The sequence below is a fragment of the Hirsutella rhossiliensis genome, assembly GCF_020360975.1.
Source record: "Hirsutella rhossiliensis strain HR02 chromosome Unknown scaffold00017, whole genome shotgun sequence".
Classification (NCBI taxonomy): Eukaryota; Fungi; Ascomycota; class Sordariomycetes; order Hypocreales; family Ophiocordycipitaceae; genus Hirsutella; species Hirsutella rhossiliensis.
In genome coordinates, this window is record NW_025408683.1 from 321,826 (window position 1) to 339,220 (window position 17,395).

The 17,395-nt window shown below is 56.1% G+C and overlaps 6 protein-coding genes across 6 annotated transcripts; 3 read left to right on the top strand and 3 right to left on the bottom strand.

Annotated features, from left to right (window-relative positions):
* Positions 1-4: 4 nt before the first annotated feature.
* Positions 5-784, bottom strand: HRG_10751 (transposon Tf2-1 polyprotein; the record flags this gene model as incomplete). The annotated part of the gene is made up of 1 exon (XM_044869221.1): positions 5-784. One exon carries the CDS (start codon positions 782-784, stop codon positions 5-7), a length of 780 nt encoding a protein of 259 aa, XP_044715570.1.
* Positions 785-4,715: 3,931 nt separating this feature from the next.
* HRG_10752 (uncharacterized protein) lies at positions 4,716-5,228 on the bottom strand (the record flags this gene model as incomplete). The annotated part of the gene is made up of 1 exon (XM_044869222.1): positions 4,716-5,228. The coding sequence occupies one exon, from the start codon at positions 5,226-5,228 to the stop codon at positions 4,716-4,718; it is 513 nt and encodes a 170-aa protein (XP_044715571.1).
* Positions 5,229-8,340: 3,112 nt separating this feature from the next.
* On the top strand, positions 8,341-10,068 carry HRG_10753 (flavin-binding monooxygenase-like domain-containing protein; the record flags this gene model as incomplete). Its single annotated transcript, XM_044869223.1, has 3 exons — positions 8,341-8,521; positions 8,586-9,617; positions 9,716-10,068. The coding sequence occupies 3 exons, from the start codon at positions 8,341-8,343 to the stop codon at positions 10,066-10,068; spliced, it is 1,566 nt and encodes a 521-aa protein (XP_044715572.1).
* A 1,936-nt stretch (positions 10,069-12,004) lies between these two features.
* Positions 12,005-12,712, top strand: HRG_10754 (uncharacterized protein; the record flags this gene model as incomplete). The annotated part of the gene is made up of 3 exons (XM_044869224.1): positions 12,005-12,024; positions 12,103-12,266; positions 12,330-12,712. 3 exons carry the CDS (start codon positions 12,005-12,007, stop codon positions 12,710-12,712), a joined length of 567 nt encoding a protein of 188 aa, XP_044715573.1.
* A 375-nt stretch (positions 12,713-13,087) lies between these two features.
* HRG_10755 (mitochondrial ribosomal protein) lies at positions 13,088-13,744 on the bottom strand (the record flags this gene model as incomplete). The annotated part of the gene is made up of 1 exon (XM_044869225.1): positions 13,088-13,744. The coding sequence occupies one exon, from the start codon at positions 13,742-13,744 to the stop codon at positions 13,088-13,090; it is 657 nt and encodes a 218-aa protein (XP_044715574.1).
* A 1,930-nt stretch (positions 13,745-15,674) lies between these two features.
* HRG_10756 (uncharacterized protein) lies at positions 15,675-16,847 on the top strand (the record flags this gene model as incomplete). The annotated part of the gene is made up of 2 exons (XM_044869226.1): positions 15,675-16,280; positions 16,338-16,847. 2 exons carry the CDS (start codon positions 15,675-15,677, stop codon positions 16,845-16,847), a joined length of 1,116 nt encoding a protein of 371 aa, XP_044715575.1.
* Positions 16,848-17,395: the final 548 nt, after the last annotated feature.

Consider the following 17,395-nt stretch of genomic DNA (forward strand, 5'->3'; position numbering starts at 1 on the left):
ACGTCTATCGGGGCGGCAGCGAGGTCGAATTCCCATTGACTTCTCGAGTCAGTTCAGCCAGGGCCTCTGGGTCAAAGATGTGTTCTGGCAGAATGGTCCGTTGGCGGTTCTTAATGCGGTCGTCGTTTGTGTCTGCGCGCTTGGGTTGGTCTTCTGGCTTTCGACTTAGCGCATCTGGACGGACGGCTTTGGTGCCTGGTCGATAAACAATACGGAAGTTGAAGCCTGACAGGAACTCGGACCAGCGGACTTGTCGTTGGTTTAGAGCCTTGGTTGTTGTGAAATATTCAAGGTTCTTATGGTCCGTGATGACTTCGAAGGGTTCTTGGGTCCCTTGAAGCTCAGGCCTCCATTCTTCCAGAGCCTTAATGATCGCCAGTAGTTCCTTGTCGTAGATCTCGTAGTTGCATTCCTGGGCCGAGTGTTTTGACGAGAAGTAGGCTACAGGTCGCAGTACGCCTTCATCATCATACTGGGACAAGACTCCTCCAGACGCCCAGTCCGAGGCGTCTGTTTCAAGTACAGTTTTCCTATTATAGTCATATAAGGCTAGAACCGGTGCTACGGAGAATGCGGCTTTCAGTCGGTCAAAGGCGGTTTGGTGTTCTACCTCCCAGGACCAGATTGTGCTCTTCTTCAGGAGGTCATTTAATGGCCGGGTGATCTTGGAGAAGTCACGGATAAAGCGGCGATAAAAGTTTGCAAAGCCGAGGAATCTTTGTAAGTCGCGGAGTGCTGTTGGTGGCTTCCAGTTGAGGATTGTAGAGACCTTGTCGGGGTCCATCTCGACACCTCCAGGCGTAACGATCAGCCCAAGGTATTTCGTCCTAGTTGTTTCGAATTCGCATTTGTCGATATCAATCTGAGGCCTGCATCGCGAAGTCGTGTGACTACCTCGCGGACGTGTTCCTATGTTGCTTCTTATCTGTTGAATATATCAAGATATCGTCAAGGTAGGCGGTGCAGAACTTATCCAGAAGGTCGAATAAGGTATGGTTGATGTAGTTCTGGAAGGTTGCTGGGGCGTTGCAGAGGCCGAACGGCATAACCAATGTTTCAAACAAGCCAAACCGTGTGATAAAGGCTGTTTTCCATATATCTCCTCGGCGATGCGGATTTTGTTAAATGCGGCGATAATGTCTAGTTTCGTATAGACTTTGGCGTTGCATAGGGCATCTAGAGTCTCACGGATCAAAGGCAGTGGGTAGCGGTTCTTTATGGTGATGTTGTTAAGACCGCGGTAGTCCTGGCAGATCCGGACACCACCTCCTGGCTTCGCGGCAAGGAGTAGTGGTGCTGCACAGCGGGCTCGGGACTCCCGTATGAACCCTTTAGACAGGTTATCATCCAGCCATTTCCGTATGACTTTGAGTTCCTGTGGGTTCATTGGGCGTGTCTTTTGGTACGGAGGTTCTTTTCCAGTCAGAAGCTCTATCTTATGGTCCCATGAGCGCTGCGGGGGAAGTTTGTCTGCGAGCTTAGGTAGGAACACATCGTAGAGGTCGCGGAGCCATATCGGGAGCTTCTTCAAGACGTCATCCGCTGTTCGCTCCGGCTTGCCTTTCATGAACTTTTCGATATCGGCATCTGTGATCTTGGCTAGGCGGGCTGGTGAGTAGCATTCGTCAACAAAGTCGTGCAATTCATTAGGAAAGAGCTGTCTTGCTTCCTTCCAGCTGAAGTCCATGTTTTTGCTGCTTATACCAAGGACTACCATTTTATAATATTCCTCTGGGAGGTCAGGTAGGCGGTATTTCATCTGCTGGCGACTACTATCCAGTCGATCAAGCTCATCCCATGTCATTTTCATCGCCTCAACGGTTGGGTCGCGGCAGAATTGGACGAAGTTTGTAGCGTTTGTAAGCCGTATGTTCGATAGGTCTGGTCGGTCTGATGGTTCTAGGGCGGTGTCGCGAGATGGGTTTGGAAGTGGCACGCTGAGTGGAGGTAGCGGAGGTCTTGGTGGTGGCTTTGTATGACGGCTGCCAGCAGTCATACGAGTCGGGGCTGGTTTAGTTCTCGGCTGATTGGGGATCATCTGGGCTCGGCACTCGGGGCCTTGGTGATTCTTCGGGTTGGGTACGGTAGTGATTTGCGCCTGGGGTCAGCGTTGCTTTAAATGTCATAACCGGAGCATCTTCGCCAGCGTTGGAACAGTCGTTACTATCATTCTCTAAGTCTTCGACTGTTGGAGGCTGATAGAATGAGACTCGTCGCGCTGGCTTGCTAGATATTGGCGTTGCTTCAAATGTCATGACGGGGGCATCTTCGCTAGTGTTTGAGCAGTTGCTAGTATCGTCCTCTGAGTCGTCGACCGTTGAGGACTGATGTGAGAGTGCTGGAGCAGTTGCTATGGTCGTCCTCTGAATCTTCGACAATTGGAGGCTGGTAGGACAAGGCTCGTCGGACTGGTTTGCCAGGGGTTGGTAGGTCGAACGAGACTCGTCGGGCTGGTTCACCCGGGATTGGTAGGTCGTGGTAGTTGCCGGGCGGGTCGGGCAGCACCGGTGCAGATGCGTTCTGAACTCCTTGGGGGCAACAAAAGTTGTGACAGTATGGGGATGTGAATGTCAGGGACATACTGGACCAGTCGATGCTTGGGTTGTGGCGTTGCAGCCAGGGGAGTCCAAGGATGATAGGGGTGTCCGGGGAGAGGTCTGTAACAAAGAATAGGCAGAGCTCATTGTGCAATCCTATCAATATTGGTGCAATGAAGTATTCCGATATTGAGCCAGCCGGTTTCCCGTCGGCGAGGAGGAGGGCTCGTTTTGTTGGCGTTGGTTGGGTTACGATATTCCGGGTCTTGACAAAGCTACGGTCCGCAAATGCCCGTGCAGAGCATCCGCTATCAATAAGGCTCGTCACCTCAATGGGGTCGGTATGCGCGGGGACTAAGGTAGCTTGAATGAGTAGAGATTTGCTGTCTATTGACCTAAGTCTGATAGGTTTGTGGCTCGAGAGACAGCGACGTATCCATTCCGGCATCCTTGGTTCCTTCGTTGACCTCCGTCCGCGGCTCTGGGCGGAGGTTATTCTTTTCCCCGGTGCTCAAGTGAGGCTGGGGTGTTGACAGAGGGAGTGGGGGTTGGTGTAGTCCTTGTTTCCTCGTCTGCTATAATATAGCCTTGTTCGAGGGATCGCAGTCTTGGAAAGGCTGGGGGATACGCAGGGAATTGGGGCTGGGAAACGGGTGGGTTGTGTTGTTGGCTGGCTTGGTAATTGTAGGGGCGGTGGTTTTGTCCAGGTTGGCCGCGTCCCATTCCTCTACTGTACCCATAGCTAGGTTTATATGTTCCAAAGGCCTGGTTGCGTTTTGCGTCGGCCTGCTTCTTTTCATCACAATCGCTTTTAAAGTGGCCGGGCTTTTTGCAGTACAAACAGAGGTTATTAGTAAAGCAGTCCTCCCTCGTAGGTCTAGCTTGGCGCGTAGCGTCCAAAACCATCGGGTCGCCAGCGTCAGCCTGTTGGCGTTGTTGGAATTGCTGGTGTGTTTGGCCTTGGTAGGGTCGACTACCTAGACGTCCTGAGCGCAGTTTGTCCTGGTGGTCCTTGGCCAACAGGTTATCGTAGATCGTCTGGTACATTTTACACCACTCAGAGAAGTTGTCTCTAGCAGGGCGGACAAGCTGGTGCGTCATTTCGTTGGCGAGTTCCTGAGAGACCTTGAGCTGCAAGGACTCAACTTTCTGGGTCTCAGTCTTTCCACACCTCGGCCAGGGCGGCAAAGTCAGCGATGAAGTTTTGGAAGGGTTTCTTGCCCATCCAAAGGTTATCAAAGGCTTGTGAAGCCGAAAGTGTCAGATCAAGCGTTTCATACTGTTTGTTCATCTCCGCCAGGCAGTCGGTATGGGTTTGCCATGGCCATATGGCTTGGTTTTCCTCATGTTCAATAATGAAATCGAATTTCTTGCGGTAGAGCTTCGAGGCCGATCCTCCAAGCAGGCCAGCGATGTGTTGGATTCTGATAAAATCGGTGACAAAGAAACTCTTATCCACAGCAAAAGTTCGAGCACTTGAGAGCGCCAGTTGACATATTGCTGTTGGCGTTTCTTAACATCCTTCTCATCGCCTTCAAATGGGTTGGGGTTTGGCATCATTCGACGGGGGCGTGACTCAGGGCGCAATTCTGTTGGTCTGGCGCTCAGCAGAGTTCTTAGTTCATCGGCGAGGGTGACAAGGGAGTCTTGGGTCCGGGGTGTTCCTTGGGCTTGGGCGAGGTGTGTTTCTAATTCCGCGATTCGTCTCTAGATTGGCGTTTTGGTTGATGAAGTGGTCCATTGCGCTCTCGGCCGCGCGGCAGAGAGCTTCGACCTGGTTCTTGTACATGTCGTCTGTTGGGTCTTGGAGCATAGAGGCGAGGCTGGAGCAGTCACAAGCTTGGACCCGGTGAAGGGCAGCTGCGATGTTTGGGAAGGTATCATGAATAGCGTCGGCGAGGGTTGCGCCCGCCTGGTTCTGGGGATTCATCATGGTCTTGGCAGGGCGGGGAAAAATTCCAGTGATCGAGGGTAGGGCTGGGCCGCTCGCGGCGTGGTGATCTCGTTGCGTGGGACTTGGGGTGTCGAATGGGAAAACTCTGGTTAGGTGTACAATCGGGATGGCGGCGCAGCCGATAGTAGACAGCACAAACTATCACGGGGCAGACCTAGGATGCCAGGGAAGATCTATGTTGTGCTGTGAGGAGGGCAAACTACGGAGGTGGAACAGAGTCTAGACTAAGTACAGGGATGCACGTGACGGAACCCAGGTTGGTGCCGTGACACTTTGCCTGTGAACTTGAGGGTGATCTTGGACCACTTGGAGAAGTCGGCCTTCGTGTTGTCCCATTCGCAACGGATCTTCGGAGATCCCGGACGCGTCCCGGGGCAAGAGGCATAGATCGAGGCGATGGATATTCCCAGCGGGCCCAAGTCGGGTGATTCCAGGATAAGCTTGGCCGCCTTGTCGGGTCCCTTGTTCCGCACCACGGGCCAGATGGCTTGCTCCTGTTGGGGATAGAAGACGGTGTAGTCTTGGCCGCTCTTCAAGTTCACCTTCGCATCGCTTGCAGCGGTCGTGACCTCGCTCGGCGACAGTACAGCCTGCTTGTCCCGGGCCCCCAGATCAAGCTCGTCTTTGTGATGCTGGCCCTCCAGCAGGCAGGGGGAGTCCTCGATGTGGGGGCTTCTCAGACACGAGGACACCTCCGCCCAAAGGAGCAGAGACAGGGGCAGCCACGATTGATGCATTCTGCCCAACTTTTTTACCGCGAATCTGTCAGTGGGCGGGCAGACACCCGAGTTGGGCGTTCAAGACTCGCAGCAGATGTGTGTAGAAACACGCCCCGGCAAAAGCTTTTGCGAACAAGACGAAAAGAAGAAGAGAGCAGAGAAAAGATCCCAAGTTGAATGTGGGCAGTTTTCCGTTGCCGAAGGATGGCGGAAGGCAGCACGAGGGTAAATGTAGCCTTCGAATGGTTGTTACACCAAATGTCTCTGGCTGGCAGTGGCGATTCAATGGATGCCGACGAACGCCGTCATCATCGCCGATCAAGACCGTCACCCGCCGCGGCCGGCAGTCCTGCAAGTCAAGGCGTCTATCAATGTGATTCAGCGGCGATAGGTGCACGTATCCAGGGCGATCCTATCTCAATCAGTGCCTTTGTCTCACCGACAATGGTGTAACTATTGATGGCCTCGGGGGGCAAGGACGTACTGATCAGTTGTTCGTCTAAGCCAGTCTCTTGTCCGGACGGGCCGGGCCTCTTTTGATTCCAGGGTTCAACTGGGTATAAGTGGCCAACTGACACCACTCCCGGGTATTGCCGGGCTGTTGTCTGAGTGCTCACATGTGCCGAGACATGCCGCCCGCAGAAATCGGAGTACTTCATCAACCCGGGGGCTACGAATGTATCGCTGATGGTATTCCGGAAGTGACTGAGATCCCTGCGAGAGGCAGTCTTCGCACCTCCCAAGGGACAGCAAAGTACTGTAGGCTGCAACAGAGTGATCCAATCACAAGACAAAATCTTCCACAGCGGCACGGGGAAATACGCTCCTCTTTCCGGCCCGACCGGACAGGCCTAAATGAGGCCGGAGAGGTAGATGGTTGCCTCCAGATTATGTGTCTTGATCTGAATGGGTCAAGGTTAATAAGACGCCCGGTGCTTGATGCTGTGTTCGTCCTACGACCGGGAGGTGGCGCCATTCCTCCTTATTACTGTCGCCATCATTGGCTCGCCAGGCCCGGCGATTAATGAATTATGCGGGGACAAAAGACGAACCTACTTCCTATTCGCTTTCCCATGGCTTACCTCGTGGACAGTAGGCCCCGATTCGTCGCCGTGGATATCTGGTGATCGCTCGACCTGTAGACCTATAGCGGGAAGCCGGGTTACAGTTACATAAGGCGATGGCCAACGGCAGCTGATAGCACATTGCATCGCGCGCATGAGTTGGCGTGCAGGCTTCGGTTTGCCCATGGTCCAGGTAAATCTCTAGGAACTGATGAGTACCTTTTTCGCGGGACCCTTGTGGGACATTCACCACCAATCTTGATCCCATGGACACGGTGAGCCTTCGTAGACGACCAAAGAATACAGCACAGAAGTGCGTTGCCCAATCTTAGACGACAGGCGCCGGCATACTTCGAGTTGAGCAGACTTCTAGTCTCACAAAGAGAGCAGCAATTTTCTGAGGCGTAGAATAGGCGTAGATGCTGCCCAGGTCAGGTAGGTACTCAACCCCCTACAACCGTAAGACAAGCTTGCACCGCATACAGCTTTAGACATGTAGTCGCCAGGATGAGGTCGTTCCGCTTGGGTTTGATCGCATACATGCTTGGCTACTTCATACAGCTCTCCTAGCAATGCAGACTATCAAGAGGACTGTTGGTCCAAACCGCGGTTTGGACGCGGTTTGGACTTGTCACTCAGGGAATATCAGTCTACGACAGTCTGGATACCCTATTCGCACATTCCATGCACGCAGCTCCCCGCAGAACCTTGTAGCAAGCATCCTTATCGCTCTATAACGATCTTGCCTTCTTTCTACTCTAGATAGCTAAATCAAGAGGCTTCCAGTCCCTGGCCTTTATGCTTGCTTTGCTTATCCCCCCTGAGATACTCGCAAAGGAGAGCTTGGTCCATCATTTCGTGGTAGGACAACCGACGCGCCATATCGTCACTCATAAGATCGACCAGTTTCTTTATCTTATCTCGTAAATTCTAAAGCGGGTACATCAACCTGTTGGTCTAATAAATCCAATGGACAAGGTTATAAAGCTTGCCAGTTAGTCATTTCTTTCGCCGTAGCGCTTTGGCTATGAGATTGACGATATGTCTAAAGCAGCAGACTCCCCTTTGCTTCTCTTTGAAACAAAAGAGGTCCCTTAATGCCGCGACTGCTATGTTGTTATTCTCTGAATTTTCAACGTAAAGTAGCTGATATTATCCTGTATCTTAAATAAGGTAATAGCTTCTGCCACCTGCAACGTAATGCTCTCACCAGTATGGGATTGCTACAGCTCAGGGAGCCCGAGAAGTATCTTTTGCAATTGTATTTCCTTGGATAGATAAAAGTTGTAATTTCATAGACAAATGCAAGGCGAATCTGCCTAGGGCTGTCCTTAATTCCCTTATATTGATAGTATTCTTTAAAGAGCTTCGACCGAGTGGTACTTAAGTCATGTGGGCCTAAGTTAGGCCAATCGACTGGTTGAGGTATCCGTGGAAACATCGAAATCGACGGGCTTCTATCGCGTTGATTAAGGCTTGCTCTTTTCCGCAATTGGCATCAAGGTTGAAGACTTAGGCGATAGAACGCTTCTTGGTCGTGGACCTCTTCGGCAGTTGCTTCCCCGAATGTTGTAAGCATTATACATATAGATGACGCTTAATATTTATGGCTCCCTTTGCGGCAAAGCTCGCGGGTCCCTGTGGGGATCTTTTCGGCACACACCGCTCGTATACACGCAGACGATTATCCTCGTTTTCCTCATGCTTGATGCTGGACGTAAAGCGCTAGATCCCCAATTATCACTACGTGGACATGGTTCATTGGCTCCCCCGCAGTCTCGAACTCTTGTTCGGCGGCTCAGTCTGCCCGCTAAGCATATGTAGCATCGTGCAGTGAAACATTCCCCTCAACATCCGTGGTGCCCACTTTGCTCCCGTTGATCGAGGATCGGCATGGCAGCCGATGAATATTGAGTGCTTGTGGGTCTCTCGTGCGGAGGTGGTTCCAGCCGAGAAGGTTAGGGGATGATGGGTTAAACTATTAAGCACTCTCCAACTCCTGGCAGTCCGTGCCGGGCCGTTCACGTATTCCTACCACGGGCAGCTAAAGACGCAGATTCACCAACATGAGCCAGGGCCAGGAAAGTCACCAGGCAGCAAGCTATAGCCAGTTCGCCTGCATCGGGTGTGGCTTTTCGGCCGTCGCCCTGGGCGCCACGCTCAAACGATGGTATGGTATTACAGATATCTGCTTTTTCGAGCGTCAGGGAAACGTCGGAGGGGTGTGGTTCGCGAATAAGTATCCCGGTGCGTGATTCCGCAAGCCAGTATCTCTCTGCCGGTTGGTGCTGAGGCTCACTCACTTGGCCAGGTTGCGCCAGCGACGTGCCCAGCGCCCTTTACTGCCTTTCTTTCTCTCCAAACTCGCATTGGTCGAATTTTCTTGCTCCGCACGATGAGTTATGCCAGTACATATCAAGGGTAGCTGATGAGTACGGTCTCCTTCAGAAAATGAGGTTCAACGCCGCTGTCGAACGGTGCGAGTGGATCGAGGAGAAGCGGCGTTGGCGAATGCAAATATGCGACGGTGAAACAGGCGACATACTCATCCACGAGAGTCATTTCCTCTTCAGCGCAGCCGGCCAGCTGGTCTACCCCCGCGAGCCTGATCTTCCTGGCATAGAGTCCTTCCGCGGGCCCGTATTTCACGCGTCGCGCTGGAGGCACGATATCGACCTGTGTAACAAAAATGTTGTCCTCGTGGGAAACGGCTGCACGGCCACCCAAATTGTGCCCGCCATCAGGGATCAGGCAAGGCGGGTAACTCAGTTTATGCGCTCTAAGCACTGGATCCTTCCCGGATTTAAAATGTCGGCACGGGTTACCTCGCTGGTCCAGTTCCTCTGCAGATATGTACCCGGCTTCTTTTACCTCTTCCGATTCCTCGCCTTCTTGGCCACGGAGAATGATATGCGAGCCATCTACATGACCCTGGCCGCGGCCGCCTTTCGCCGGAGCACGTCCTCGTTGGCGAAGTGTTATATCAAGTCTGCAGCGCCGGCCGAGTACCACGATTTGCTGGTGCCGGACTTTGAGCTGGGCTGCAAGCGAACAATCCTCGACGATACCGGCTACATGGAGAGCCTGCATGCCGACAACGTCGAGTTAACGGACGACCCCATTCTTGAGGTACTGCCACATGGTGTACGCTCCAGAAACGGTTTCACCAAGGCCGATGTGATAGTCCTGGCGACTGGGTTCGAAACGAATCAGTTCCTGACAGGCATCAATGTCATCGGCCGGCACGGCAAGACTGTAACTGAGCACTGGGAGGCTTTTGGCGGCCCTGGCGCATACAACACGACGTGTTTGAACGGGTTCCCCAATTTTTTCATGATCCTTGGTAAGTGGAAGGCGTACGAACTAGGCATTAGAAGACGGTGAGAAGACAGGTAAAGGGGGGTTTTGGGCATATGCCAGGAATTGACATGCGTCAAATAGGTCCAAATACAGGGTCTGGAGCCACTTCAGCTCTCTTGGCCTCGGAGAACACAATAAATTACTCCCTGCGCATCATCAAGCCAATCATCGACGGGGATGCTATAACAGTCGACGTGAATCGCGGTGCTGAAGAGCTTTACATCCACCAAATACAGGAGGATTTGCAAAGAACGGTGTGGTCAGCGGGGTGCAGCAGCTGGTACAATAGGGGAAGCAAGGCGCGAAACGCCATGAACTACCCGTTTTCGCAGCTACACTTCTGGTATCGGTGCCTATTTCCGGTTTACGCCGATTTTACGTACGAGGTGAGTTTCCAGACCCTGGGCCCTTGCGATACCTTTGTTGTTGGTTGACCGGGGCCCTGACTCTGTTCGCTTTCTCAGCCGGCGACGAAGCGAAAGCGTCGCTTAATGCCGGGGAGGATGGTAATGGTGAGCATAGGGGGGGCTTTGGCCTTGGCAGGAATCGCCTTTGTCTTTGCTAGGAGCAGATATCTGCCACGGCCGGTCATCTTATAGGTGAAGACGGCCTGTGGAGAAGGAGCAGGATACAAATGGCTTGCGTCTTGTGCTTGTCGCCTGTCGAACGCGTCTCTGACTGAGTAAGTCGGTTAATATTGATGGCTCGCTGAGGTTCCAGAACAGGCGGTGGCAAAGCGACATCCCGCGTCGAATGCTAGCGGGGAGAGAAATGCTCCGGCAAAGGTCTCTTTAAGTGTGAGAGAACACAAGAGTCTATATGAGGACGTGAAAGCCTGGCTGCAAAGAGCACTCTATTAAGCCTCTAGGGTAGTTGCTGCTGCTGCTCTTGCACTCGGCGCAACGCATGATATGTGTTGGAAGGGCCATTGTCGATACGCGTTATGAATAACACTTCCCAATGGGGGTGTCCCTATTTTGCCTGGTGTAGCGGTACTTAACCAGCTTCACAGTTCGTGCATCGTACAGGGCCAAGGACCTACAAGCGGTGGCCATCAGTGTAAAGGCCGCGTGTGGAGCCGCTCCTCCAGCGCGCTGACACCAGCTGTTGGCGGGCAACGCGGGGCAGCTGCTGGGCTTCGAGTGGGGCAACATCGGCTCCGTCCGCCTCCGCCACCGCCGCCGGTTCGTGCGGGCGGCGTGGGCGCCTTTCCTCCATCACCTGGCCTCCATTTTCCCTCTGCCCGGAACAGCCTCCCTCGCCCGACGTGCAATGGGGGACGCGGCGTGTCTTCCAGCAATGCTCTCGTCGAGCTCCGTATCACCTGTCCATCATTGATTCCATCATTGATGCCTCGCTTCTCCTGTCCCCCGTCGTCATCGATCCTCTGACGTCGACTCATCCCGATCGTCTTTCCGCCCAGGCCCAGCGGCGGCCCACCAGCCCCAACTCAACGCCTTGCTCGTCCACGCGGAACAAACATGGCTCGCTTTGTCGACTTGGATGAGGAGCCCGAGGCGGCTGACGCTGTGGCGTGGCCGTCGACGTCCGCCGCCGACAGAGCTGCGCCGATGCACGTTCGTGACCGCGACGAGTCCAAAGACGGCAACACCTCCAGCCACGCCGACTCGAGGTCCCGTGTCCAGAATGCCATGACGGAGGCCCTTGGCTGTTATCCGTGCGTCTGCATCTCCCTTCATTGCACCGCTCCCAGCTTTCTCGCCGCATCACTAACGCCCATTCTCTCGCCTCCGCCAGCATTGTCATCGCCGTCGCCTCGCACATCGACCTCAACACCCTTGATGCGCTCGCTCGTGTCTGTCGAGGCATTCACGACAGCCTCATTCAATACCGCTCCATCCTTCTCACCTCGACCCTGCACTGCTCCAGAGAAGCGGCCCCGGTCAACGGCAATGCAGTGCTCCGATTCCGCGCCCGCGCCAGCAACTGGCACTACATGGAAGACGGGCGCAGCTTCGACGGCAAGTCGGGCTATTGCGCGCGCGACATGGTCCACGAGTGCCGGAGATGCAGCGAGGTGATTTGCAGGGCAAGTCCAGTCCCCTGCGCCGCCACCGTCGTTTCGTATCTGCTGTTTGGCGGGACAACCTAACCATAGGTGCTAACACGGGGAGCCGGGCGAGTTTCTATATACAGAACTGTGCCATCAAGCCGCCAGCGCCAGTCGCTTTGCGAGAGAGACATCGCCGATTGTGCGTGACGTGTGCTCGCGCTTCCCTAGCCACCTTCTTAAGCCCGCCCTTGGACGCGTGCACGCCGATGAGCTCCGAGGCCGTCGAGCGAATCATTTGCACTTGTCACACCAGAGGCGTTTGGCTGTGTCAGCCGTGCGGACGTGGCATTCGAAATATGGATAGTGAATATCAGCAGTATGCTTCCCTCGCCTTTACCATGGCCGGGAGAGATGGACTCATTCAACTGATACAACTTCACTTCAAATTGTCTAGGATTTGGCACTGGCGTAGCCACTATGGAGAGATTCTCGGCGGACTGGGCACGGGCATCGGTGATGGCGACCGGGGTGTCATCTGCGGCCGCGAAACAAGCTGCCTTGCCGCGAAGGACATTGAACATGAAGTGGACTGTGATGCCGAGGACGCCCGGGGGTACGGCGAACCTGGGTCTACGCCCGGGGGTCCTTCTCTGGTCTCAGCCGCGTCTGCCACCTCTACAGCCTCTGGTGCGGCCGCCGATCAAGCAACGTCGCCCGTCACCGCCATGCCCATGGGGCCTCTGCTCCTTGACGGGCTCCGGCACGAAAACGAGCGGACGCCGTCTCCGCAGCTCGGACCCGGGTACGAGCGGCACGAGATTGAAGGCATCGGCGGCAGGGTCAAGCGCAAGCTGGTGCGCATGGTGCGCGTCGGGGCCTGCGTGCCTGAGGGGGTCGACGAGACGGGCTTCGGCAACCGCATACTCAGGCCCGAGGTCAGGGGCGATGCGCGCAGCTGGTGCGGCTGGTGCTTGAGGGTGATTCCGGGACGCAGTGACGTGGCGAGTCTCAGCGCCGACGCCCAATGTACGGGCGGGCGACGCCTCCTGAGGGGCAGGGGTTGAATGGCTGTCCCCGTTTGTTGACCACCATGCGATGAGTACGCCGCAGGCCACGCGGGGGACACGGTGACTCTCGAAGATTTGATGACGGGCGCTTGTTAGCCAGGGCATGGATGGTAAACGTGTTGATATCGTATCTCGGTTGGTAATGGTATATGCAGCAGCCGCAAAGCGAGATGCTCCTCATTTCCTCTCCCCGTCGGCTCTCCAGCGTGCTCTCACATCTGCGCGGGGGGTTTTTGTTCAATCCGCAAATATGAAAAGCGCCAGACCGCGCGCCATCCCTGCGCTTCAATCGTACACATGTTTTCGCTATTAGACAAAAGTTGCTACACGCGGACCGCCCCCAAGGTCCCTGTCCAATCCCCGCGCACCGAGTCACAGCTCGCCGCGGTACATCATTTCGGCCCGCCTTTTGCGGTCCTCCCTCGCCTGCCTCTTCTTGGGCCCCCAGCGCGCCATCTTGCGTTCCAGCTTCCCTTCGAGCCACTCGATGTGGCCCGGCGGGGCGGGCGCCACCATGCGGACAAAGATGGGCGAGCAGTCGAACTTTTGGGCGAGGTGGCCGACGCTCCACTGCACGGGGTCGGCGAGGCGTAGGCGCCGCATCTCGGCCACATCCTCCTCCTTGAGGTGGTAGCGCGGCTCGCGGCGGTGGTACCGCATGGCCGGGGGCAGATCGGCGTCGGCGGACGATGTCGACGTCGCCGGTTGCTGCGCGTCGCTGCTGCTGCTGCTGTCCCGCCGGGCTTCGAGGATAGCCTGCCGCCGGGGGTCTTCGGGGGGAAGGAAGATAAAGGGCGTGTGGTAGGGCGAGGCCTCGGCCTCGGGCGGGTTGTAGATGATGGAGTCGGCGGCGGGGAAGGCGGCGGATCGGTCGGGGAGGAAGGAGGGGTGCGGAGCGATCTTGAGCGCGCGCTTCGTCCGGGCCGTCGTCTTGTGTCCGCGGGCAGAGCAGAGGGAGAGGAAGGCTGGGCGGCGAGAGGCGGCAGCGAGCAGCTGGGCCGCCGGGCGGATCAGAGACCGCAGCTCCATGCCTCGCCACGGGCGCGGAGACAACAATTGGGGGGCTTAAGCACAGCAAACGAAAACCGGGGTTATCGGGTTGCGTTGAGTCGTGCCAGCTTCACCTCTTGTGATTGATGAGCGGCTAGACAGGCGAATCGGTGTATCCTGCGTCGTGCCTCTCGTAGACCTTGCTTCGGGCGTTGTCGAGAGGAAGATTTTCCAGGGCACTCCAATCTGCTTACGTAATTGACAGGGTCCAGGGTGCGTAAATCACGTGATACTGCAGTGCACGGAGACTACTTCGTGCACGACACCTGCAAAAGAAACACAACACGGGACTTGGCGATCCGCCTTTTGCTGACGTGTGCACTTGTTTCGAGGGTGGCCTGTGAAACCGAGCCCCGAAAAGATGGCGAATGAGGGGCTGGACGAGAAGAAGACGAATGCGAGTCGCCAAGCAAAGCAAGCGGAATGGATGACAATCACTGCGTTCAGCCCGAAGGCCGGAGACCCAACTTTGTGATATCATGCGCAAAACGCCGCTGCTTGGCATGCTTGCGTTTATCATCGGGAGGAGAGGGGCCCTTTAGGGCCTCGTTGGCTGCAGGCAGGAGGGGTACACCCAAGAGTCATCACGAGGACCCAACACTGCGTGAGAACCGGCCGCAGGGTATCTATCGGTGAAGGGAAAGAGGGCAGAGGGCGGACGAGAATTCTGGCGCTGCGGTGTCTTGTGTCGCATCTTCCAACCGCCCTGCCTGTCTTGAAACCAAACAACAACATGGCCACGATGTGCGACAGACTGGCGACGCGGACCCTATGCCGGGGCAGCCCGTCTCGGAGGAGTCGTTGGGTGTGTGTGTGACGTGCATGCCTCACACTACACGGCTCCCGTGATGCTGTATGTGGCTCGATGTAAGCGGCACAAAGGCGCCGAATCAGGTGATGCAGAGGGTGGTGCACGATGCTTGGCCTGCAAGTCAAGCAAGTGTTTCGAGTCGGAGCTGGCACGGAGCAGCAAATCCAAGGGCAGAGAGGCTGGCCGCTCAGGGTGGGCAGGCATCGTCACCTGTCCATCCAGCAAGGCGCCCACCTGTCTTGGCTCATTGGAGCAGAGCCCTGTGCCGCATACCTTTGAATTGCAGCATCAGACAATGGATGGATGGGCTGTATGTATGTAGTGGTAGTCACATCTCTGCTCGCCCTCTGCTCGCCACTCTCCTCGCACGACCATCTGCCTCTTTCATGGCCTTCCTGTGTCCCTCTGGCCTCTTGCGTCCCCTGCGAGTCTGCGAGTCTGCGTGACACACCAGGTACAGGACCGTAAACCCCACGGACAGCGCCCCCTCTGTTGGCGCCTTGTACCGCTCACCGCAGCATACAGTACGTATTTTCCTTCTCCTCGCCCATCCCGTGGCCTAGGCATGGTTGCAAGCCGGACGGACCTCTCCTCGCCTCTTCCACTTTTTCCCCCTCGGGTGTCAGCAACAGGGGTGAGAACCAGCGGCTTGCGCCGTGGTCCAAGGTACCGCAGTTGAACGGTGACAACCGAGAAGGCAGCGCGCTCCAAGACCCCATCGTGTGTCAGGCGCCGTCCCCCCTCCTTCCTCCACCCCCCCCACTTATCCTTCCCCGACATCAGGTACGTCAACAATGCCTGTTCCTTCCTCAACGCCGCCTCGCTCTCGCTCTTCCCATGACACGGCACGGCAGCGGCGAATGGCTACGTGAACTCGTCTGCTCACCAGCTTGCTAGGGTACCTCCAACCCCCGACATTTTCGACTCTCCTCTTTTTTCTCTGCAAGGGGAAAAAAAAAATTCGTCCACCCCCGTGCTTCATGTCCAGGCAGCTCGATTGCTTGTGGACACAACCAGAACGCAGCCCTCGGCCTAGCTTGACCCCCCCGAGAGCTCTTGGCCAGGAAACGGCTGTCCCGCGACGCACACTCATCGACAATGAGTCTCGCCGAGGCACCGTCGCTCAAGAGCGGCCAGATGTACTCGCCCAGCAAGAGCCTGTCGGACAGCGCTGGCTATGGCGACTCGACGGCGCCTCGAACAGCCGACGCAGCAGGGCCAGAGTCTCGGACAGACGACGGCAGGAAGAATGGAAAGAGCAAGAAACGAAGCCTCTTTGGCTTCGGCAAGAAAAAGGCAGAAACCTCGTTCCGGTCAGCTTCCAGCGCCGAGCCCCCGTCTCTGTCGAGGGACGCCTCGAGGCTTTCGTCAACGTCGCAGGCGACCTCATCACCCACCCAAATCACCAACGCAACCGCGGCCACCACCCAAAGTGAGCCCGGGCCTTTCGTCATCCCTTCCTCTCCGACTCGGGCGCTGTCGACATCGCCTCGCGTGTCTTCCCCGGCCGGCTCCCAAATCTTCGAGCGAGACGTCCAGGACAGCACCGTGCTCAAACCCAGCTCGCCCGCGATCCCGACGCACATCCAGACGGAAAACTACATACCCCCCGTGCTTGACGACGCTTCCGAGGCCATCACCAACGAAAAGCTGAACCCCGACGCTGTCGAGATCGTCACCCACACCTTGCACCAGCCGGCGTCGGTGACTGTGACAGGGACGAGCGGGGCGGTGGGCGGCAGCAGCACCCCCTTTGACCAGACGTCGAGCGAGTGGGCCGCCGAGCTGGCCTCGTTTGCAGATCGCGTGGGCCTGCCGCCGCCCGACAATGCCTCCAACTATGGCTCGCTCGACTCTGCCGATGTACGCCGGCTATCCTTTATCTCCTTTGCCGACGTCGTCCAGGCCGAGCACACTGGTCACGCTGGCACGGCCGAGTCCCGGGACAGCATCCACTTGGCCGGCCTCACCTCGATTCCCTCGGCGGCGCTGAACCGCTCTCCGTCGCCAATCCGGTCGCCCGTATCTAGCCAAGGACCCGGCACTAGCCCACCGACGAGCAACCCCGGAAGCATGAAGGGCGTCGACCTTAGTCCCTTGCGCAAGCCGGTGACAAGTCCGAGCAGCGGCGGTCAGCTCAACCTGACAGCCCCGACCAACGACTTGAACATTGAAACTATGAGGCAGGCTCTGAGGCGAACGGGAAGCTCAGACCTTAGCAACGTCCGGAGCATGCCGACCAGTCCAATCGAAGGGCCCGTGTCGCGCTAGGCAAATCGAGAAGCAGCGCTTGCTTCTTTCCCCTCGGCTGTTTTGTTGCTTGCACGGAGGGCCCCTTGCCTTCTGTTACCACTAGACAACCGCATGCTAGTTCTTCTCCGTTGGCCTGATCTTATCTTCCCGTCTCTCGTTACCCCTTCATTGTGACCAAGTCCCAGGAGGATTATTGTCTTTTGTTCTCTCTTTCCCATCTTTTTCTCGGTTCCCGTTTGTGATATGGCATGAATGTATCAGGGCCTTACAGATGCTTTGGTTTGGCAATAGGGAGTTGGAAGAGCCGGCGGCACCCGGCGTCGTTGAATCTACAAAACTACGCACACGCAAGCATGCACTATCACACGCACTTGCGTCTTTTTCCTCGTTTCCCCCGTCCCTTGTTCGACATGGGCGACAGCGTGCATCTACATGAAACCCGTAAACCACGGGGGAGCGTTGCTGGGTCGGAGTCTCTCGGTTGAACACTGCGACGGAGGTGCCGGTGGGCCATGTGTTTACTCTGCTTCCATCAAGCCTTGCTTGGGCTGGAGAGTGCTGCAGGG